General features: G+C 47.2%; 1 protein-coding gene across 1 annotated transcript in view; it reads right to left on the bottom strand.

Annotated features, from left to right (window-relative positions):
* The window catches only part of WWOX (WW domain containing oxidoreductase), a 1,106,560-nt gene that overhangs the window by 1,005,464 nt on the left and 77,309 nt on the right, over nt 1–23,787 (bottom strand). Inside the window, exon 5 of the mRNA XM_029052831.2 lies at nt 16,632–16,738. Within this exon, the coding sequence (XP_028908664.1) occupies nt 16,632–16,738 (107 nt within the window). The remainder of the gene's footprint in view (nt 1–16,631; nt 16,739–23,787) is intronic.

Raw genomic sequence — 23,787 nt, 5'->3', positions numbered from 1 at the left:
GGCCTTGGGCAAATCACTTCATATCTCTGTGCCTCAGTTATCTCATCTGTAAAATGGGGATTAAGACTGTGAGCCCCATGCAGGACAGGGACTGCGTCCAACCCAATTTGCTTGTACCCATCCCAACGCTTAGTAAAGTGCCTGAAACTTAATAAGCACTCAACAAATACCACAGTTATTATTACTGTTATTATCGTTACCTTGGGCAAACATGTAACTTCTCTGGGTCCCAGTTACCTCATCTGTAAAATGGGAATTAAACCCTACTCCCTTCTCCTTAGACCATGGGCCCCATTTGGGACAGGGACTGTGTCCAGCTGGATTATCTTCTATCTATCCCAGAGTTTAGTAAAGTGCTTGGCACGTAGTAAGCACCTAAGTACCATAATGATCATTATTATTATTATTACCATTATTAGAGCTCATCTGTGAGTCTTCTGGATACAGGGGGGAGGACACCCTCTCATTCCATCTTGGGTCCCTCAGTGCTCCTGGCAAATCAATGTGGGTCTAATAGGTGTGTGGGAAGGTGGTCCTTCATTCTGGCTCAAACCACTGCAGTGGACACCGCTCTTATTTCATTCAATCATTCAGTCATATTTATTGAGTGCTTACTATGTGCAAAGCACTGTACTAAGCACTTGGGAGAGCACAACACATCAGACACATTTCCTGTCCACAATGTGCTCACAGTCTAGAGGAGGAGACAGCCAATAATATAAACAGATAGATAAATAAATTACAGATATATACATATGTACTGTGGGGAAGGGAGGGAGGATGAATGAAGGAGCAAGTATGAGCAGCGCAGAAGGGAGTGGGAGAAAAGAAGAGAAGGGCTCTCAGTCAGGGAAGGCTTCCTGGAGGAGATGTGCCTTCAATAAAGCTTTGAAGTGGGGGGGGGAGCAATTATCTGACTGATATGAGGAGGGAGGGCGTTCCAGGTCAGAAGTAGGATGTGGGTGAGAGGTCGATGGCGAGATAGACGGGATCAAGGTACGGTGAGAAGGTTAGCACTCAAGGAACGAAGTGGGCGGGCTGAGTAGGAGAGCAGCGAGGTGAGGTAGGAGGGGGCAAGGTGATTGACGGCTTTAAAGCCAGTGGTTGTTTCCCCTCTCTCATGCTCAGAAGCAACATGGCCTAGTCAGTTGGTAGGTCAGTCAATCAAATTTATTGAGCGCTTACCATGTGCAGAGCCCTGTATTCCGTGCTTACAGTCTACAGGGGGAGACGGACATGAATACGAATACATAAAATCACAGTGGAGAGAGCACGGGACTGGGACTGAGAGGGACCTGGGTTCTAATCCACTTATCGGCTGTGTGACCTTGGGCAAGTAACTTCACCTCTCTGTGCCTCAGTTCCCCCATCTGTGAAACGGGGATTAATTCATTCATTCATTCATTCGATCATATTTATTGAGCGCTTACTCTGTGCAGAGCACCGTACTAAGCGCTTGGAGGGCTGTGAGCCCCATGTGGGACGTGGGCCGTGTCTAACCTGATTAGCTGCCATCTACTCCAGCATTTAGTACAGTGCCTGGCACGTAATAAGCACTTAACAAATACCGATGGAAAAAAGCTTCCTCAGCCTTGTTCTGGGGGCAAAATTCATCAGCCCACCCTACCAACCGGGCAGCCAGTTTGCTCCATGCTCAGTTGCTACTCCTTTTTCCTACCTTCCACAGCACATCCCCTTATTTCCCACCGCTACACTAATTCACAAATGCTGATTTTGCTAATAAAAAGCTCTCTTAAGCACACATCGATCTGCCCTAGAGATGACTTATTTTGCATACCTCTACCTTAAGAGTATCTCAAACTTTAATCTCTCTCCCACCTCCATCTTCAATAGGCACGATCACACCTATTATTTCAAATGACATTATCAGATTATGAATTATTCATCCTCCTCACAGCCTCAATAAATTGTTAAAATATTCAGATATTTCTGCTCCCAGAATCCTTAAAACTGAGAGTTGATAACCCATTTTCCAAGTCATTCATGAAATTTTCCAATCCTTAAATTTAGCATATTCTGAGTCTCAAACAGTATTCAATGTCTTGTGATCAGCATTCCGTGTGCCTTCATTCGTCCTACCTTGTCTACCATCTTAAACTAACATTTCAAACTTGCTATCCACTGCCACCTTGGTAATGTGAATCGTGACTATGCACTAAATTTTTCCACTGATAGGCAAACATAAATTGGTAGCTTCAAACCACTGCTCCAAATCAGGTGAAATCTGCTCACATACAAGTTTGCCTCATTATTCTGTTCCCTGTTGCGGGATGACTTTTCAGATGGAAACAGTGACATCTATCCAACCTCAACCTAATGAGTAAGGAGCTAGGAAGGGAAGAGTCTCCATTTCCATTCTTAAAGAACAGTATGCTTTCTACCAAACAGTCTCCAATGTGAATTGCTTAGAATGCAGTGTGATCTGAACTGGTTAACTGGAGAACCTTCAATGCATCTTTGTAATGGCTTTGTTGTTGTTTATTGAGAGGGACTAATTAACTTTGATTATTGCACTAATATTATGACACTTTGACAGCCCCTCAGATTTATGACTCGGGGAAAATAAACAAATGAAATGCAGGTGCTGGAGCAGAAAGAATAAGTTATTACTGAACTTTAATTACTTGGAATGTGTAGCCAGGAGAGAATTAGTTGATGAATTACAGGATGCTTAAAATTTACATCAAACTGAAAGCCAATATGAAGTCACACAGAGGAAAAAGCACCTCTTTAAAGCAGTAAGAATGTGTATTGGCATCACTGACCTGATTAATCCCTGAAGTCAAATATATTTCTTATGTCCTCCCCAGTTTCCCTCCTTCGCAACCCACTATTTTTCTTAGACAAAAGAACAAGGGAATGCTGAAATCTGAGGTCACATTTATCCCACTGTTCCCTGAAAGCACGCCTCCACCAGATGTTTGCAAGAACTGTTACCTATTCACAGGCCACCAAACCGTCCTGATAATAAAACGGAAATTTTGCCCACAGTAACAAAATTCCAACCTAACTCAATAAGATAATTAAAGTACAAAACTTCTATAAATGTGCAGGTCAAAATGTTGCTACCCTGGGAAAATGCAATGGGAGAGAAAACGGTTTTCTTCTCCCCACCTTTTCGTCCAATTACATAATTGTTAAAGGATCCAAATTGCACTGATGACTAAACTTTGCTGGCTTGCTAGTCTCCTCTACTTATATATATTCTCTCATCATTTCTAATAATAATAATTGTGGTAACTGTTAAGCACTTACTATGTGCCAGGCACTGTTCTAAGAGTGGGGTGGATAAAAGCCAATCGGGTTGGACATAGTCCCTGCCCCACATGGGGTTTTCAATAATAATAATAATAATAATAATAATAATGGCATTTGTTAAGCACTTATGCCAAGCACTGTTCTAAGCACTGGAGTAGATACCAGGTCATCAGGCTGTCCCATGTGGGGTTCACAGGCTTCATCCCCATTTTACAGATGAGGGAACTGAAGCCCAGAGAAGTGAAGTGACTTGCCCAAAGTCATGCAGCTGACAAGAGGCAGGGGCAGGATTAGAACCTACGGCCTCTGACTCCCAAGCCCGAGCTCTTTCCACTAAGCCACACTGCTTCTTTACCTATTATGTGCCAAGCACTGTCCTAAGCACTGCGGTAGATACAAGGTAATCAGGTTGTCCCATGTGGGGCTCACAGTTTTAATCTCCATTTTACAGATGAGGTAACTGAGGCCCAGAGAAATTAAGTAACTTGCCCAAAGTCACACAGCTGATAAGTGGCAGATCTGGGATCAGAACCAACTACCTCTGACTCACAAGCTCATGCTCTTGCCATTAAGCTACGCTGCTTCTTAATCCCTAAATTATAGAGGAGGTAACGGAGGCAAAGAAAAGTGAAGTGACTTACCCAAGGTCACAGGGCAGACACATAGCAGGGTCAGGATTAGAATCCAGATCCTTCTGACTTCCAGGCCCAAACTCTATCCACTAGGCCATGCTTCTCATTTTTTTTCCATTTCCTCCTTCAGACAACCATGAGACAACCCTAACTTCAAGCTATTGCTGACAAAAGTCAGATTAATCGAACAAAGCCAGCTTTATGAACTCACCAAACTTGTCTCAGGGGACTAAAGGCAAAATGTATAGGACAGTCAAGAATCTAACTCTATGTTCCAGATTAGTTGCAGCTGAATACCCTGATGAACTTGCTTACGACAGTGCTCTGTTTCTTTTTGTTTTTAATCCAGCATTTCCCACACTCATAATTGCTGCTGCTGCTGCTGCTGCTGCTGCTGCTGCTGCTGTGTAAATTTGCCTTCATTGAGAAAGGGGGGAAATAAAGGAAATGCTTTGGCGTGAAACTGTCTTACAGCTTATGTGCAGGACCAGATAGCAGGAGGACATCCTGAAGGGTAAACCAGCATCATTCTTCCAGTTGGGTATTTTCTTCGACCTTCCTGTCCTTCCTCTTAGTCCAAGAAGAAGGGGGCTTCTGGGCGTGAGAGTCTCACTCAACAATAATGTACAAACAGGAGCCAGACAACAGAAGGGTAGTAAGCAGGGCAAGCTATTTCCCTTTTTCATGTGTTCTTCTACTGACCCAACCCAGAAAAAGGGTGGCTCCTGGGCAGAGGAGGTTCTCCTGCTCAAGATTTCTGGTTGGTGTGGTGGAGGGTGCGGGCTTTTATCTTCTTGAAGTTTTTAACTGTTCCTAGCCCAGCTGCAAGTGCCATTTCCGTATCACATCCCTCCCGATCAGGTCACTGGCTGGCTATGAACATCGACCCTACTTAGACTGTGAGCCCTAAGTGGGACAGGGACTGTGTCTGACCTGAATGGCTTGTATCTACCCCAGTGCTTAGAACAGTACTGACTGACACACAGTAAATACCCCCATCAATCAGTAAGTACTATTGAATGAATGCTTGCTGAGTGCAGAAAAGATTCACTAAGTGCTTGGGAGCATACTACAGAGGCAACACACCTAAGGAAGGCTGGCTTACAGAGATGGATGCAGGGGGGAGTCAGTTGGCAATCCCGAAAATGGTCCTTTCAAATTTGCCCCAAAGTTGAAGTGATTGGTGATTCTGCACTGCTCCCCGAAACAACTTCAATCTCCAATTCAATCACTTGATGATGATGCTGGTATTTGTTAAGCGCTTACTATGTGCCGAGCACTGTTCTAAGCGCTGGGGTAAACACAGGGGAATCAGGTTGTCCCACGTGGGGCTCACAGTCTTAATCCCCATTTTACAGATGAGGTAACTGAGGCACAGAGAAGTTAAGTGACTTGCCCAAAGTCACACAGCTGACAAGTGGCCGAGCCGGGATTCGAACCCATGGACTCTGACTCCAAAGCCCGTGCTCTTTCCACTGAGCCACGCTGCAGTTCATAGGCTTAATCCCCATTGTACAGGCACAGAGAAGTGAAGCGACCAAGGTCACACAGCAGACAAGTGAAGGAACTGGAATTAGAACCCAGGTCCTTCTGACTCCCAGGCCCTTGCTCTATCAACTAGGTCAAGCTGCTTCTCTTATTTGACTTCTTTCACAACTCTCATCCATGAAGTGCTTCTGATCCCTTGGAGTATTTTAAGGCATTCAGTAATAACTAAAACCATCCACTCATTCATTCAATCGCATTTATTGAGCGCTTACTGTGTGCAAAGCACTGTACTATGCATTTGGGAGAGTATGATAGTCATATACACCCAAAGGTAATATTCAAAGAATCTTGCAAGTCTCCCAAGTCTTGACACCATTCCTAATAGAAAGATTCATTGGTCCGGTGCACTGGAGAAAAGTCTACCTCTCACCGTCCCCCTGAATCACTAGCCCCTTGCCAACTTTTAATAGGCCATCAATAATAATAATAATGTTGGTATTTTTTAAGCGCTTACTATGTGCCGAGCACTGTTCTAAGCGCTGGGGTAGATACAGGGTAATCAGGTCATCCCACGTGAGGCTCACAGTTAATCCCCATTTTACAGATGAGGTAACTGAGGCACAGAGAAGTTAAGTGACTTGCCCACAGTCACACAGCTGACAAGCTACAGGGCCATATACCTGTATTTCTGAATATAATAATAATAATGTTCGCATTTGTTAAGCGCTTACTATGTGGAGAGCACTGTTCTAAGCGCTGGGGGAGATACAGGGTAATCAGGTTGGCTCACAGTCTTCATCCCCATTTTACAGATGAGGGAACTGAGGCACAGAGAAGTGAAGTGACTTGCCCAAGGTCACACAGCTGACAGTGGCAGAGGCGGAATTTGAACGCATGACCTCTGACTCCTGGGCTTGACTCCATTTGCCATTGTCAGCTGTGTGACCTTGGGCAAGTCACTTCACTTCTCTGATCCCTCATTTATCCTTTCCTGCCTTAACCCTGCCCTCTCCTCCGCCAGGGAAAACTTCTTTTCTACCCTCACTGACACCCATGCCCATCACCCCTGCCAACTGTTCCGGACCTTTGATTCTCTTCTCAGGCCCCCTGTTCCTCCCCCTCCCTCATCTCTCACCCCCAATGATCTGGCCACCTACTTCATCACGAAAATTAACACAATCAGGTCTGAGGTCCCCAAAGTCACCACTCCCCCTCCTGCCTCCCCCCCATCCCGCCAACCCTCTCCCCTACTTTCCCATTCCTTCCCTGCAGATCTCCTCCCTCCTCGCAAGTGCCACCCTCTCCACCTGTGCCTCGGACCCCATTCCCGCTCACCTTATAAAAACCATCACCCTTTCCCTCCTCCCCTCCTTAACTACTATGCTTAACCGCTCACTCTCCAATGGCTTCTTCCCCTCTGCCTTCAAACATGCTCATGTCTCCCCCATCCTAAAAAAACCCTCTCTCAAACCCACTTCCCCTTCCAGTTATCGCCCTATCTCCCCACTACCCTTCCTTTCCAAGCTCCTTGAATGAGTCGTCTACACTTGCTGCCTAGAGCTCCTTAACTAATCACTTCAATCACAACTTCAATCACTCAATCTCCAATGGCTCCTTCCCCTCTGCCTTCAAACATGCCCACGTCTCCCCCATCCTAAAAAAAACCCGCTCTTGACCCCACTTCCCCCTCCAGTTATCGCCCTATCTCCCTACTACCCTTCCTTTCCAAAATCCTAGAACGAGTCGTCTACAATCGCTGCTTAGAATTCCTTAACTCCCATTCTCTCCTGGACCCCCTCCAATCTGGCTTCAGTCCCCTCCACTCTACCGAGACTGCTCTCTCTAAGGTCACCCATGACCTCCTTCTTGCCAAATCCAATGGCTCCTACTCCATTCTAATCCTCCTTGACCTCTCTGCTGCCTTTGACACTGTCGACCATCCCCTCCTCCTCCATACCTTATCTCACCTTGGCTTCACGGACTCCCTCCTTTCCTGGTTCTCCTCTTATCTCTCTGGCCGGAAATTCTCGGTCTCCTTCGCTGGCTCCTCCTCCCCCTCCCATCCTTTAACTGTTGGAGTTCCTCAAGGGTCAGTTCTTGGCCCTCTTCTGTTCTCCATTTACCCTCACTCCCTTGGTGAACTCATTCGCTCTCACGGCTTTGACTACCATCTCTACGCAGATGACACGCAGATCTACCTCTCCGCCCCTGTCCTCTCCCCCTCCCTTCAGGCTCGCATCTCCTCCTGCCTCCGGGATATCTCCACCTGGATGTCGGTCCGCCACCTAAAACTCAACATGAGCAAGACTGAGCTCCTCATCTTCCCTCCCAAACCCGGTCCTCTCCCAGACTTCCCCATCACCGTGGATGGCCCGACCATCCTTCCCGTCTCTCAGGCCCGCGATCTCGGTGTCATCCTTGACTCGTCTCTCTCGTTCACCCCACACATCCTATCTGTTACCAAGACCTGCCGGTTTCACCTTTACAATATCACCAAGATCCGCCCTTTCCTCTCCACCCAAACGGCTACCTTACCGCTACGGGCTCTCGTTATTTCCCGGCTAGACTACTGTGTCAGCCTTCTCTCTGATCTCCCTTCCTCCTCTCTCGCCCCGCTCCGGTCTATTCTTCACTCCGCTGCCCGGCTCATCTTCCTGCAGAAATGCTCTGGGCATGACACTCCCCTTCTTAAACACCTCCAGTGGTTGCCTATCGACCTCCGCTCCAAACAAAAACTCCTCACTCTAGGCTTCAAGGCTCTCCATCACCTTGCCCCTTCCTACCTCTCCTCCCTTCTCTCTTTCTACCGCCCACCCCGCACGCTCCGCTCCTCCGCTGCCCACCTCCTCACCGTCCCTCGGTCTCGCCTATCCCACCGTCGACCCCTGGGCCACGTCCTCCCGCGGTCCTGGAACGGCCTCCCTCCTCACCTTCGCCAAACTGATTCTCTTCCCCTCTTCAAAACCCTACTTAAAACTCACCTTCTCCAAGAGGCCTTCCCAGACTGAGCTCCCCTTCTCCCTCTACTCCCTCTACCACCCCCCCACCTCTCCGCAGCTTAACCCTCTTTTCCCTCCATTTCCCTCTGCTCCTCCCCCTCTCCCTTCCCATCCCCTCAGCACTGTACTCGTCAGCTCAACTGTAAATATTTTCATTACCTTATTTATTTTGTTAATGAATTGTACATCGCCTTGATTTTATTTAGTTGCCATTGTTTTTATGAGATGTTCTTCCCCTTGAGTCTATTTATTGCCATCGTTCTTGTCTGTCCATCTCCCCCAATTAGACTGTAAGCCCGTCAAACGGCAGGGACTGTCTCTATCTGTTGCCGACTTGTTCATTCCAAGTGCTTAGTACAGTGCTCTGCACATAGTAGGCACTCAATAAATACTATTGAATGAATGAATGAACTTCATCGAGAAGCGGAGTTGTCTAGTGGTTAGAGTCCGGCCTGAGAGTCAGAAGGCCCTGTGTTCTAATTCCGGCTCCACCACTTGTCTGCTGCGTGACCTTGGGCAAGTCACTTCACTTCTCTGGGCCTCAGTTACCTCATCTGTAAAATAGGGTTGAAGACTGTGAGCCCCATGTGGGTCATCCCAATCCTAATCCTCCAGCCTAATCCTCCTTGTCCTCTCAGATGCCTTCGACACTGTGGACCACCCCCTTCTCCTGGAAACCTTATTCAACCTTGGCTTCACTGACTCTGTCCTCTCCCAGTTTTCCTCTTATCTCTCTGGCCTTTCATTCTCAGTCTCCTTCGCAGGCTCCTCCTCTGCCTCCCACCCCCTGATTCTGGGGGTCCCTCAGTGTTCAGTTCTCGGTCCCCTCCTATTCTCCATCTACACTCATTCCCTTGGAGAACTCATTCGCTCCCACAGCTTCAACTACCATCTCTATGAAGATGATGCCCAAATCTACATCTCCTCCCCTGATCTCTCTCCCTTTTTCCAGGCTTGCATCTCCTCCTGCCTTCAAGGCATCTCTACCTGGATGTCCACTCGTCACCTCAAATTTAACATGTCCAAAACAGAGCTCCTTATCTTCCCACCCAAACCCTGTCCTCACCCGGACTTCCCCGTCACTGTAGACGGCACCACCATCCTTCCCATCTCATGAGCCCTTATCCTTGACATTACCCTTGACTCCTCTCTCTCATTCAACCCACATATTCAATCCATCACCAAATCCTGTCGGTCCCACATTCACGACATCGCTAAAATCCACTCTTTCTTCTCCATCCAAACTGCTACCACGTTAATACAATCACTCATCCTACCCTGCCTAGATGACTGCATCAGTCTCCTTCCTGACCTCCCAACTTCCTGCCTCTCCCCACTCCAGTCCATACTTCACTCTGTTTCCCAGATCATCTTTCGACAGAAACATTCAGAACATGTCACTCCCCGTCCTCAAAAATCTCCGGTGGTTGCCTATCCACCTCCGTATCAAACAAAAACTCCTCACCATTGGCTCTAAAGCAGTCCATCACCTCAATCCCTACTTCCTCACCTCACTTCTCTCCTTCTGCAACCCAGCCCACATACTTCAGTCCTCTGATGCTAACCTTCTCACGGTGCCTCGATCTCACCTAATCTCACCGCCGAGCCCTGGTTTACGTCCTGCCTCTGGCCCGGAAAGCTCTCACCTCCTCAAATCCACCAGACAATTACTCTCTCCCCCTTCTAAGCCTTATTGAAGGTACATCTCCTCCAAGAGGCCTCCCAGACTAAGCCCCACATTTCCTCAACTCCCACTCCCTTCTGCATCACCCTGACTTGCTCCCTTTGTTCTTCCCCCACCTCCCGGCCCCACAGCACTCCTGTATATATCTGTAATTTTATTTATTTGTAGCGATGTCTGTTTATTTGTACTGAAGTCTGTCTCCCCCCTTCTAGACTGTGAGCTCGTTGTGGGCAGGGATTGTCACTGTTTGGTGTTGTATTGTACTTTCCCAAGTGCTTAGTACAGTGCTCTGCACACAGTAAGTGCTTAATAAATCTGACTGAATGAATGAATGCCATGGACTGCACCCGACTTGATTAGCTTGCATCTACCCCAGGGGTTGGTACAGTGACTGGTGCGTAGTAAGCGCTTAACAAATACCATAAAAAAAATGCACTGCCTCGCCCGTCTTGGCTGCATGTGCCTTGTTCTGATGTTTCTGCTATTTTTCTGGCTCTCATATGCCTAGCTGTGCTAAGGTCAACGTTATATTTTTCTCGTCAGTGTTGTTGTTGTTCTCGGTTCTATTTGTCATTTCTCGTTTTGGCTTCTTCTCCTGCTTTTTAAAAGAGAGGAGAAGAGACCGCCCCACCCCTTAATAAGCCTCACTGAATACGGATGAAGACTGTGAGCGCCATGTGGGTCACCCTAATCCTAATCCTTCATCCTAATCCTCCTTGACCTCTCAGCTGCCTTCAACACTGTGGACCACCCCCTTCTCCTGGAAACCTTATCCAACCTTGGCTTCACTGACACTGTCCTCTCCTGGTTTATGTAATGGTTTATGTAATAAGCGAGGGGACGGTATAGCTGCAGCCGTTTGCGGTCTCAGTGATACCGCGTTCTGGGATCACGGACGGCAAGCGCTCTCCCTTACAAGCCTTCTCCCAGTGGGTGCCGCTGGCCACGGGGGGACTAGGCAGGAGAGTGGCAGAAAGCTATCACCTTTGGTGTGGAAACAACTCAAATGCATGACACATCTTTCCCTTCTTTAAGCACTGACATCTGAGCAATCCTCACCCCAGTGGCCAGGCGCCTCTCTCACTGATTCTCAGAGAGACACTCTGGCCGCGGACACAATCTCAGCAGTAGCAGCAAAAGACAACTTTACTATCTCTTGTGCCTCTTATTTGAGATGCATTCGGGAAGACCGTGTGGCGTGGCCTAGTAGAAAGAGCACGGACCTGGGAGTCAGAGGATCTGGATTCTACTCCCGGCTCTGCCACTTGCCCGCTGTGTGATCTCAGGCAAGCCACTTGACTTCTCTGAGCCTCAGTTTCTTCAACTGCAAAAGGGGGTTTCAAAACCCATTCTCCCTCCCTCCTGTTTAGACTGTGAACTCCATGCGGGAGAGGGACTGTCTCCAATCGATTTAACTTGCATCTACTCTAACACCTAGAACAGTGACAGTGACACACAATAAGTACTTAATGAATACCATCGATAATAAATAGTAGTAATAGTTTTAAAACACCAATTTAAATGATACTAGATTATTTCATTCAGACTCTACTCTTTCCTTAAGGGCCCTGTCTCAGTGTGTTATTTTGGGGTGACAGAAAAATTGATGGCATTTTGTTTTGGGGTGGGGTTTTTTTCCTATTTAAACAGGCCATCCTATCCTTTTCTCTTTTAAAAAGCACGTGTATTAAAGCGCATAAATTCCACACAGACATGCATTGACATTATTAGAGGGGAACTGTACTGGTTTTCTTTTTTCTTTCTCTTGGAGATTCTTTTGGGAGAATTTCTTTGGCAGTGGTGGGAGTGAAACATTAATTGGTATCAAAATGTCCCTCTGGTTTTAGAAGAATACTCTTTCATGAGAGAAGAATGTTAGGTCTTTATTACGGGTTAGGAATTACTGTTATCCTGTCAGAACTCTCTTATTTCAGTGCTCTTTCATGATAGTTCCATTGAATTTTACAACTAGTTTTTCTTACATTGCTCTCTCACTTTGAGGTAATGCTGTAAAGTTCACTTGGGCTTAAACACCGCTCTTCCTCTCCTCAACTACTGAAGGATTTTGACTGATTTGAATAGAGTAATTAAAGCTCATTTAATTTAGCACTGGGTAAGAACAATAATAATCATGGTAATGGTTAAGCGCTTACAAGGTGCCAGGAACTGTACCAAGCGCTGGGGTGGATAAAAGCCAATCGGATCGGACACAGTCCCTGTCCTGCACGGGGCTCACAGTCTTAATTCCCATTTTACAATGAGGCCCAGAGAAGTGAAGTGACTTGCCCCAGGCCACACGTTAGACAAGTAGCAGATCAGGGATTAGAACCCTGGACCTTTTGACTCCCAGGCCCATGCTTTATCCACTATGTCATGCTGCTTCTCAATGCCAGGTAATGTCAGATCCATTTAGTAATGACAGAGCTAAACTACGTCAGTGCATAGAGTTCTTTTGTTGAATAAGACGTAAACAATAACATTTTGAAAATTAAGGATCTATATACATACTCATAAAAATTTATAATTCTGTTCTAGAGCAGAATATTTTTATGTTTGTCTACCCATTAGAGTAAAAGCTTCTCGTTGACAAGAAATGCATCCCTTCTCTACGCTGAACTTCCTAAGCGCCTAGTAGAGTGCACTGCACCTCACATTTAGACTGTGAGCCCGTATTTGGGCAGGGATTGTCTCTATCTGTTGCTGAATTGCACAATCCAAGCGCTTAGTACAGTGCTCTGCACATAGTAAGCACTCAGTAAATACTATTGAATGAATTAACACTCAATAAATGTTATTACAACTCCTTTAGTATTGTTACAATCAATCAGTTAATTGTTCTTACTGAGTGCCTATTGAGGTCGACATTGTTATTTAGTTGCGTAGCTATATTTACTGGGTTGCCAATCAATTTTGTAAAGTTTTTATATTACTTTGGGCAGTATTTTGGATTCACATTACATTATTTCCTATGATAAACCATATTTCATTTTGTGCCTTTTCATTTACCACTCCATTTTTATGAAACCTATTAAGAATGCTAACTGGGGTACAGTAGTATTACGAATCCATACAATTTTCTGGACAACTCTAAGTTTGAATACAAGACTGGCAGAAATCCTATCTAGATTTCCTTTAACAACACATTGAACTCTTTTTCTTTCGGTTTATGTAATTAAATAGATTCACTTTCTGCCAAGTACTTACACTACCTGGCTACTCACTTCTCTCCACATCTTCGCCCCCTGTAGCACTTATGTACACATCTTTAAAAAAAAAATTATGGTATCTGTTAAGCGCTTACAATGTGTCAACTCTATTGCTTCTTCCTACCTGTAATTCATTTTAGTATCTGTCTCCCTTGCTAGACTGTAAGCTCCTTGAAGGCAGAGATCGTGTCCACTAAGTCTACTGCAATCTTCCAACCACTTAGTGTAGTGTTCTGCACAAAATAGGCACTCAATAAATACTTATTTGATCAACTGTTGTTGTTTTTTTTGCATTAAAGGTTTTGTGCACTGAATAATTATTACCCTACTCAGGAAGCTGCCATCTCTACTTATATAGCTCTCTTTCATAGTCAAAGAACACCCCGCAGGTGGTGTTATTTAGGGCTGAATTATTTAGGGTGTTTACTGTACCCTTTAAGCACTTAGATTTTTCACTCCCTCCCCACAGCACTTATATAACTATTCATTTGTAATTTTATTTCCGTGTCTGTCCCCCTCTCTAGGCTGTAAATTCCTTGTGGGTGGGATTATATCTGTCATCTCTACTGCATTGTATTCTCCCAAGTGCTTAGCACAATGCTCTGAGCAAAGCAAGCACTCAATAAATGCCATTGATTGGCTGATTGACTTACTGAAGAGACTTCAGGCCTGTTCTCTGTGAGTTATTGCACCTATCACTGGGCACATATAATAATTATGGTATTTGTTAAGCACTTACTATGTGCCAGGCACGGTACTAAGAGCTGGAGTGGATAAAAACAAACTGGGTTGGACCCAGTCCCTGTCCCACATGGGGCTCACAGTCTCAATCCCCCTTTTCCAGATGAGGTAAGTGAGGCCCAGAGAAGTGAAGTGACTTGCCCAAGGTCACACAGTAGACACATGGCAGATCGGGATTAGAACCCAGGACCTTCTGATCTCCAGGTATTTGCTACAGCATGCTGCTTTTCATTTGTCCTTCCACCTTCCAGACTTCAGGCACCTTTGCTCCAAGAGCATAGCCCCCCAACTGACACTATCCCTATAGTCATCCCTGGAGTATTACCTCCCTCTCAACTGATTCCTTTGACTATTCCTCAGATCATTCCACTCCAGGTAAGGAGCACTTTCCCCCGACCCCCAGAACTCTTCATCTTCTGCACGCTCGCTGCCACGTTATCTGTGCTAGGTGACGGGTTCAGCCGATAGGCAGTCCATGCCGTTCTCCATCGCTTTAGAGATTTGACTCCACAGCTTCTGCAGGCAGCAGCTTGCAGTCGCTCCAAGGGGCGGTCCAGGGCAAAGCTGCATCCAGACCCCTTCCACACAAGGCCGATATCAGAAAGGTCGGGGAGGCTTCAATCCCAAAACCCAGGATGGAAACGTCTGTAGAGGCAACCTTCTCCACTTGGAGAAAAAGAGGGCACTCAGATTGCTTCGTCCTCACTATCTCTCCAGGGAATAGTTCCAGGTTGTGCTCCCCGAGACTGTCCAGGTAATTCGCTGCCCTCATTCCCTAACTAGATGGATTTAGACACCCCCTACTGCAAGAAGCATGGGAAACTCTAGGGGATTTTTTTTCCTGCTGACACCCATCCCTTGCGTTCAGCCACCAGTTAGGGAAGAAGCCAATTGCTTCAACCTCCTCTCCAGTTTAATGGCGCAATCTCCCCGAAATAATGGGTTTGCACACAGACAGATTTCCCAAGCACCCCACTTTATGCAAAAGCAATGCGATAGTATTGACTAGATATATAAAAGTATCCAAGTTAGAGTGTGGCCCTGGGAGTCAGAAGGATCTGGGTTCTAGTCCGGGCTCCGCCACTTGTCTGCTGTGTGACCTCGGGCAAGTCTCACTTAACTTGTCTGTGCCTCAGTTCCCTCAGCTGCAAAATGGGGATTAAGACTATAAGCCCCATATGGAACATGAACTGTGTCCAAACTGATTACCGTGTATCTACCCTAGCACTTAGAACATTGCCTGGCACATAGTAAGCGCTTAACAAATACCATTAAAAAACAATCGTAAGTGTTCCTTAGTTGGGAGTGCGTAAGCTGATAGCAACAGTAATACCAACGAGCAACTCTTTTAAAAAATATCCAGGCTTAACTGAGTCACCTGGGTTATCTCCACACTAGCAACTTCCACTTTTTCTTTTCTCCCAGTGGAAAACCTGCCACACGGCTTCTTTAGCCTGAGAATCGAGGCACAGACCTTCTTCAGTTGGAACAAGAAGGCAGAGGAGATCCTGTCCTCTTTGTCTCCTTTAACTCTTCCTTCTGACCTTTGTCCCATCCTCCCCTGGAATTGCCTGGGCCCCAGCTGATGTCAACTGGGCAGTCAGCTAATCCAAGAGTGATTGACAGGACATGTAAATGAATCTGCCCTGAGGCCAGGAATGCCTGGTGTCAAAAAGGCTGCCAAGTCTCTTCATGTTGCCCTGTGCAGAACCAGATCTTCACAGGGACAGCCTGTTCGGAATGACAGCACCTTCCCACTATCCCTTATCTATCCATCCACCGATCTATCCACTTTCATTCATTCATTCATTCAATAGTATTTATTGAGCGCTTACTATGTGCAGAGCACTGTACTAAGCGCTTGGGATGATCCACCTACCTATATAGACGTACAGATGTAGATATTTATGAGACACAGATAAATGAATGTATATATGAACGCCTTGGCAGATGTGACTAGAAATTGCAGGTACGCAGCTGGAAGTTGTATTGTATTTCGTCTAATTTCAAATGCAATACGTATAACTTAGTTGGCTGTAAAACGCTCCTGGGTACTTACCCCAATTTCTTTTTTGAATTAACTAATGAGCCCACTCTGAAGTTCGAGTTCTAAGAGCATGTACTCACAATGAAGGGCAAACACATTCATGAAAAAGTCTATTTTTTTCTTTTTCAGGATAATAATAATAATAATGTTGGTATTTGTTAAGCGCTTACTATGTGCCGAGCACTGTTCTAAGCGCTGGGGTAGACAGAGGGGAATCAGGATGTCCCACGTGGGGCTCACACTCTTAATCCGCATTTTACAGATGAGGTAACTGAGGCACAGAGAAGTTAAGTGACTTGCCCAAAGTCACACAGCTGACAAGTGGCAGAGCTGGGATTCGAACTCATGACCTCTGACTGCAAAGCCCAGGCTCTTTCCACTGAGCCATGCTGCTCCTCTATCTTAGGATATGCTCTAAATAAAAATGACTCTGTAAATAAAGAAACTGCTTATTATTCTAAACACACAAGGCGGCCAGCAAAGTCTAAGTATTTCAGGGTTGCTCTCAAAATCATAAAATTTGCTCTTTCTCCAAAAGAAGTTAAATTTTCTTACCCACTCCTCTAAAATGCTACACTTGGCTTCGTTGGCTCTCGATATATTCCTGCAGGCCAGGATAACGTGCGCACCATGGAGGGCAAAAGACTTCGCTGTTTCAAATCCTATAAAAAAGAGGCCAAAAGAATTAATCATGTTATTTGGATCACTATGAATTTTATATTGGATTATATACTTTCTGATGTAATCAATTACTAGACTTCCGTAACCCCCAAATTTATACTCTTCCATTCTTCCCAGAAGATTTTGGATGCGACTATACACTATGATATCAAATGGAAATTTTAGTCTTACCTTAAAAGAATCGCCTCCTGTTTCTAGGTACAGGCCACAAGCTTGCAGACATTTATTAATAAGTATAATATTATTTGTTAAGCGCTTACAATATGCCGGTCACTGTGCTGAGCGCTAGGGTAGATACAAGCAAATAAAGTTGGACACAGTCACTGTCTCACGTGATGATGATGATGATGTTGGTATTTGTTAAGCGCTTACTATGTGCCGAGCACTGTTCTAAGCGCTGGGGTAAACACAGGGGAATCAGGTTGTCCCACGTGGGGCTCACAGTCTTAATCCCCATTTTACAGATGAGGTAACTGAGGCACAGAGAAGTTAAGTGACTTGCCCAAAGTCACACAGCTGACAAGTGGCCGAGCCGGGATTCGAACCCATGGACTCTGACTCCAAAGCCCGTGCTCTTTCCACTGAGCCACGCTGCAGTTCATAGGCTTATCCCCATTGTACAGGCACAGAGAAGTGAAGCGACCAAGGTCACACAGCAGACAAGTGAAGGAACTGGAATTAGAACCCAGGTCCTTCTGACTCCCAGGCCTTTGCCCTATCAACTAGGTCAAGCTGCTTCTCTTATTTGACTTCTTTCACAACTCTCATCCATGAAGTGCTTCTGATCCCTTGGAGTATTTTAAGGCATTCAGTAATAACTAAAACCATCCACTCATTCATTCAATCGCATTTATTGAGCGCTTACTGTGTGCAAAGCACTGTACTATGCATTTGGGAGAGTATGATAGTCATATACACCCAAAGGTAATATTCAAAGAATCTTGCAAGTCTCCCAAGTCTTGACACCATTCCTAATAGAAAGATTCATTGGTCCGGTGCACTGGAGAAAAGTCTACCTCTCACCGTCCCCCTGAATCACTAGCCCCTGGCCAACTTTTAATAGGCCATCAAGGTCACCCTCCACGTTTAGCACAGTTTCCCAGGACCTATCTGCCAAGCAAAACGTACCACCTGTCTTTCGAAACCCAGCTCAAATGGCATCTCCTTCCTGAATCCTCCCACGACCAAGCCAAGAATTTTCAGACTCACCACTACACGTTTGACAAGTGCATCATCTCTCATAAAATGGACATGAATATATATGCATTTCTACAGGGCCATATACCTGTATTTCTGAATATAATAATAATAATGTTCGCATTTGTTAAGCGCTTACTATGTGGAGAGCACTGTTCTAAGCGCTGGGGGAGACACAGGGTAATCAGGTTGGCTCACAGTCTTCATCCCCATTTTACAGATGAGGGAACTGAGGCACAGAGAAGTGAAGTGACTTGCCCAAGGTCACACAGCTGACAGTGGCAGAGGGGGAATTCGAACGCATGACCTCTGACTCCTGGGCTTGACTCCATTTGCCACTGTCAGCTGTGTGACCTTGGGCAAGTCACTTCACTTCTCTGATCCCTCATTTATCCTTTCCTGCCTTAACCCTGCCCTCTCCTCCGCCAGGGAAAACTTCTTTTCTACCCTCACTGACACCCATGCCCATCACCCCCGCCAATTGTTCCAGACCTTTGATTCTCTTCTCAGGCCCCCTGTTCCTCCCCCTCCCTCATCTCTCACCCCCAATGATCTGGCTTCATCACGAAAATTAACACAATCAGGTCTGAGGTCCCCAAAGTCACCCCTCCCCCTCCTGCCTCCCCCCCATCCCGCCAACCCTCTCCCCTACTTTCCCATCCTTCCCTGCAGATCTCTTCCCTCCTCGCAAGTGCCACCCCCTCCACCTGTGCCTCGGACCCCATTCCCGCTCACCTTATAAAAACCATCGCCCTTTCCCTCCTCCCCTCCTTAACTACTATCTTTAACCGCTCACTCTCCAATGGCTTCTTCCCCTCTGCCTTCAAACATGCCCATGTCTCCCCCATCCTAAAAAAACCCTCTCTCAAACCCACTTCCCCTTCCAGTTATCACCCTATCTCCTTACAACCTTTCCTTTCCAATCTCCTTGAATGAGTCGTCTACACTTGCTGCCTAGAACTCCTTAACTCCCATTCTCTCCTGGACCCCCTCCAATCTGGCTTCCGTCCCCTCCACTCTACTGAGACTGCTCTCTCTAAGGTCACCCATGACCTCCTTCTTGCCAAATCCAATGGCTCCTACTCTATCCTACTCCTCCTTGATCTCTCAGCTGCCTTTGACACTGTCAACCAGCCCCTTCTCCTCCACACCTTATCTCACCTTGGCTTCACGGACTCCATCCTCTCCTGGTTCTCCTCTTATCTCTCTGGCCGGTCATTCTCCATCTCCTTTGCAGGCTCCTCCTCCCCCTCCCATCCTCTAACTGCTGGGGTTCCTCAAGGGTCAGTTCTTGGCCCTCTTCTGTTCTCCATATACACTCACTCCCTCGGTGAACTCATCGGCTCTCACAGCTTCAACTATCATCTCTATGCAGATGACACACAGATCTACATCTCTGCCCCGTCCTCTCCCCCTCCCTTCAGGCTCGTATCTCCTCCTGCCTCCAAGACGTCTCTACCTGGATGTCTGCCCGCCACCTAAAACTCAACATGTCCAGAACTGAGCTCCTCAACTTCCCTCCCAAGCCCTGTCCTCTCCCTGACTTCCCTATCACTGTGGATGGTACGACCCTCCTTCCCGTCTCTCAAGCCAGCAACCTCGGTGTCATCTTTGACTCGGCTCTCTCGTTCACCCCACACATCCGATCCGTCACCGAGACCTGCCGGTCTCACCCTTATAATATCGCCAAGATCCACCTTTTCCTCTCCACCCAAACGGCTATCTTACTGTTATAAGCTCTCATAATATCCCGGCTGGATTATTGTGTCAGCCTTCTCTCTGACCTCCCTTCCTCCTCTCCCCGCTCCAGTCTATTCTTCATTCCGCTGCCCGGATCATCTTCCTGCAGAAACGCTCTGGGCATGTCACTCCCCTTCTTAATAACCTCCAGTGGTTGCCTATCAACTTCTGCTCCAAACAAAAACTTCTCACTCTAGGCTTTGAGGCTCTCCATCACCTTGCCCCCTCCTACCTCTCCTCCTTTCTCTCTTTCTACTGCCCACCCCGCACGCTCCGTTCTTCTGCCGCCCACCTCCTCACCGTCCCCCGTTCTCGCCTATCCCGCCATCGACCCCTGGGCCACGTCCTCCCGCTGTCCTGGAATGCCCTCCCTCCTCACTTCCGCCAAACTAATTCTCTTCCCCTCTTTAAAACCCTATTTAGAGCTCACCTCCTCCAAGAGGCCTTCCCAGAGTGAGCTCCCCCTTTTTCCTCTGCTCCCTCTGCTCCCCTTCAACCCCCCTTCACCTCCCCTCAGCTAAGCCCTCTTTTCCCCCCTTTCCCTCTGCTCCTCCCCCTCTCCCTTCCCCTCCCCTCAGCACTGTGCTCAACTGCTCAATTGTATATATTGAGCAGTCATTATCCTATTTATTTTGTTAACGAGATGTACATCACCTTGATTCTATTTATTGCTATTGTTTTAATGAGATGTTCATCCCCCTGATTCTATTTACTGCTACTGTTTTTGTCTGTCTCCCCCGATTATTCATTCATTCAATAGTATTTATTGAGCGCTTACTATGTGCAGAGCACTGTACTAAGCGCTTGGGATGAACAAGTCGGCAACAGATAGAGACAATCCCTGCCGTTTGACGGGCTTACAGTCTAATCGGGGGAGACAGGCAAACAAGAACGATGGCAATAAATAGAGTCAAGGGGAAGAGTCAAGGGGAAGAACATCTCGTAAAAACAATGGCAACTAAATACAATCAGGGTGATGTACATCTCATTAAACAAAATAAACAAAATAAATAGGGTGGTAAAGATATATACAGTCCAGCAGGCGCGTACAATGCTGAGGGGGTGGGATGGGAAAGGGGGAGGAGGAACGGGAAGGAGGGAGAAGAGGGTTTAGCTGCGGAGAGGTGAAGGGGGGGTAGAGGGAGCAGAGGGAAAAAGGGGGGAGCTCAGTCTGGGAAGGCCTCTTGGAGAAGGTGAGTTTTAAGTAGGGATTTGAAGAGGGGAAGAGAATTAGATTGTCTGAGGTGAGGAGGGAGGGCATTCCAGGACCGCGGGAGGACGTGGCCCAGGGGTCGACGGCGGGATAGGCGAGACCAAGGGACGGCGAGGAGGTGGGCGGCAGAGGAGCGGAGCGTGCGGGGTGGGCGGTAGAAAGAGAGAAGGGAGGAGAGGTAGGAAGGGGCAAGGTGATGGAGAGCCTTGAAGCCTAGAGTGAGGAGTTTTTGTTTGGAGCGGAGGCTGATAGGCAACCACTGGAGGTGTTTAAGAAGGGGAGTGACACGCCCAGAGCATTTCTGCAGGAAGATGAGCCGGGCAGCGGAGTGAAGAATAGACTGGAGCGGGGCGAGAGAGGAGGAAGGGAGATCAGAGAGAAGGCTGACACAGTAGTCTAGGCGGGATATAACGAGAGCCCTTAGCAGTAAAGTAGCCGTTTGGGTGGAGAGGAAAGGGCGGATCTTGGCGATATTGTAAAGGTGAAACCGGCAGGTCTTGGTAACAGATAGGATGTGCGGGGTGAACGAGAGAGACGAGTCAAAGATGACACCGAGATTGCGGGCCTGAGAGACGGGAAGGATGGTCGTGCCATCCACGGTGATAGAGAAGTCTGGGAGAGGACCGGGTTTGGGAGGGAAGATGAGGAGCTCAGTCTTGCTCATGTTGAGTTTTAGGTGGCGGGCCGACATCCAGGTGGAAACATCCTGGAGGCAGGAGGAGATGTGAGCCTGAAGGGAGGGGGAGAGGACAGGGGCGGAGATGTAGATCTGCGTGTCATCTGCGTAGAGATGTTAGTCAAAACCATGAGAGCGAATGAGTTCACCGAGGGAGTGAGGATAAATGGAGAACAGAAGAGGGCCAAGAACTGACACTTGAGGAACTCCAACAGTTAAAGGATGGGAGGGGGAGGGGGAGGAGGAGCCAGCGAAGGAGACCGAGAATGACCGGCCAGAGAGGTAAGAGGAGAACCAGGAGAGGACGGAGTCTGTGAAGCCAAGGTGAGATAAGGTGTGGAGGAGGAGGGGATGGTCGACAGTGTCAAAGGCAGCTGAGAGGTCAAGCAGGATTAGAATGGAGTAGGAGCCATTGGATTTGGCAAGAAGGAGGTCATGGGTGACCTTAGAGAGAGCAGTCTCGGTAGAGTGGAGGGGACGGAAGCCAGATTGGAGGGGGTCCAGGAGAGAATGGGAGTTAAGGAAGTCTAAGCAGCGATTGTAGACGACTCGTTCTAGGATTTTGGAAAGGAAGGGTAGTAGGGAGATAGGGCGATAACTGGAAGGGGAAGTGGGGTCGAGAGCAGGTTTTTGTAGGATGGGGGAGACGTGGGCATGTTTGAAGGCAGAGGGGAAGGAGCCATTGGATATTGAGTGGTTAAAAGAGAAGTTAAGGAAGGGAGGAGGGCAGGCCCAGAGAAGTTAAGTCAGAGAGAGCCACAGGTTCGAGGAGGATTAGGACAGAGTAGTGTCGACACCACCTGCCTGTTGTGTGACCTTGGGCAAGGCACTTCCCTTCTCTGGGCCTCAGTTTTGTAATCTGTTGAATGGAGATGGAATATCTGTCCTCCCTCCCTCTTTGACTGTGTGCCCCAGGTGGGACAGGGACTGTGTCTAGCCGGACTATCTCCTATCTGCCCCAGTGCTTAGTATGGCGCTTGGCTCATAGTAAGTGCTTAACAAATACCACAATTATTAAATAATAATGTTGGTATTTGTTAAGCACTTACTATGTGCAGAGTACTGTTCTAAGCACTGGGGTAGATACAAGGTAATCAGGTTGTCCCACTTGGGGCTCACAGTCCTAATCCCCATTTTACAGGTGAGGTAACTGAGGCAACGAGAAGTCAAGTGACTAGTCCAAAGTCACACAGCTGACAGGTGGTGGAGCCGGGATTAGAACCCATGTCCTCTGACTTCTAAGCCCATGCTCTTTCCACTGAGCCACGCTGATTCTCTAAATGTGGCTGGAGCCCTAGTTCCTTTCGGGAGAGTGAGGGTCTACCCCTCTAGACTGTAAACTCGTTGTGGGCAGGGAACCTGTCTCCCAACTCTGTTGTACTCTCCCCAGCCCTCGGTACAGCGCTCTGCACATAGTAAGCACTCAATAAGTACCACTGATTTGCCAGAACAAAAATATAAAAATCCCATTCAGATGTCACCCCACCTCCTTTTATCCCTTCTGACCACATTTTTTTTATGGTATTTGTTAAGCGCTTACTATGTGCCAGGCACTGTACTAAGCGCTGGGATGTATGCAAGTAAATCAAGGTGGACACAGTCCCTGTCCCACGTGGCGCTCTCAAGCCCCATTTTACAGATGAGGTAACTGAGGCACAGAGAAGTGAAGTGACTTACCCAAGGACACACAGCAGACAAGCGGCGGAGCTGGGATTCTTACAGAGAAAGTTTTCCTTCCTCCTTGGTGACCCAGTTCCCGTGCTGTAGCGGGGAGCTGGGGCGGGGGATTGGGGTAGAAGAAAGACAGAGGTCCTCATCTGACTAAAGGAGGAGGAAAGATCAGGAATTTGATTGAAGAAAAATAAATTCTTCTTCTCTGTGCCTCAATTTCCTCATCGGTCAATGGGGATTCAATACTTGCTCTCCCTCCCCCTTAGATTGGGAGTCCCATGTGGGACAGAGACTGCGTGCCACCTGATTAGCTTGCATCCACCCCAGAAGCAGAACGATCGCAGATGGAGGTGGGGCGTTCTGGGAGAGATGTGTCCATGGCATTGCTATGGGTCGGAGATGACTCGATAACATAAGACAACAACCCCAGAACTCAGTACGGAGCTTGGCACATAGTAAGCCCTAAACAAACACCACAGTCACTATTATCAGGTCTTTAAAATAAACAAAAACCCACCTAAAATTAATAGTCC

This window comes from Ornithorhynchus anatinus, chromosome X2, assembly GCF_004115215.2.
Source record: "Ornithorhynchus anatinus isolate Pmale09 chromosome X2, mOrnAna1.pri.v4, whole genome shotgun sequence".
Classification (NCBI taxonomy): Eukaryota; Metazoa; Chordata; class Mammalia; order Monotremata; family Ornithorhynchidae; genus Ornithorhynchus; species Ornithorhynchus anatinus.
This window is presented reverse-complemented; position numbering and strand designations above follow the sequence as displayed.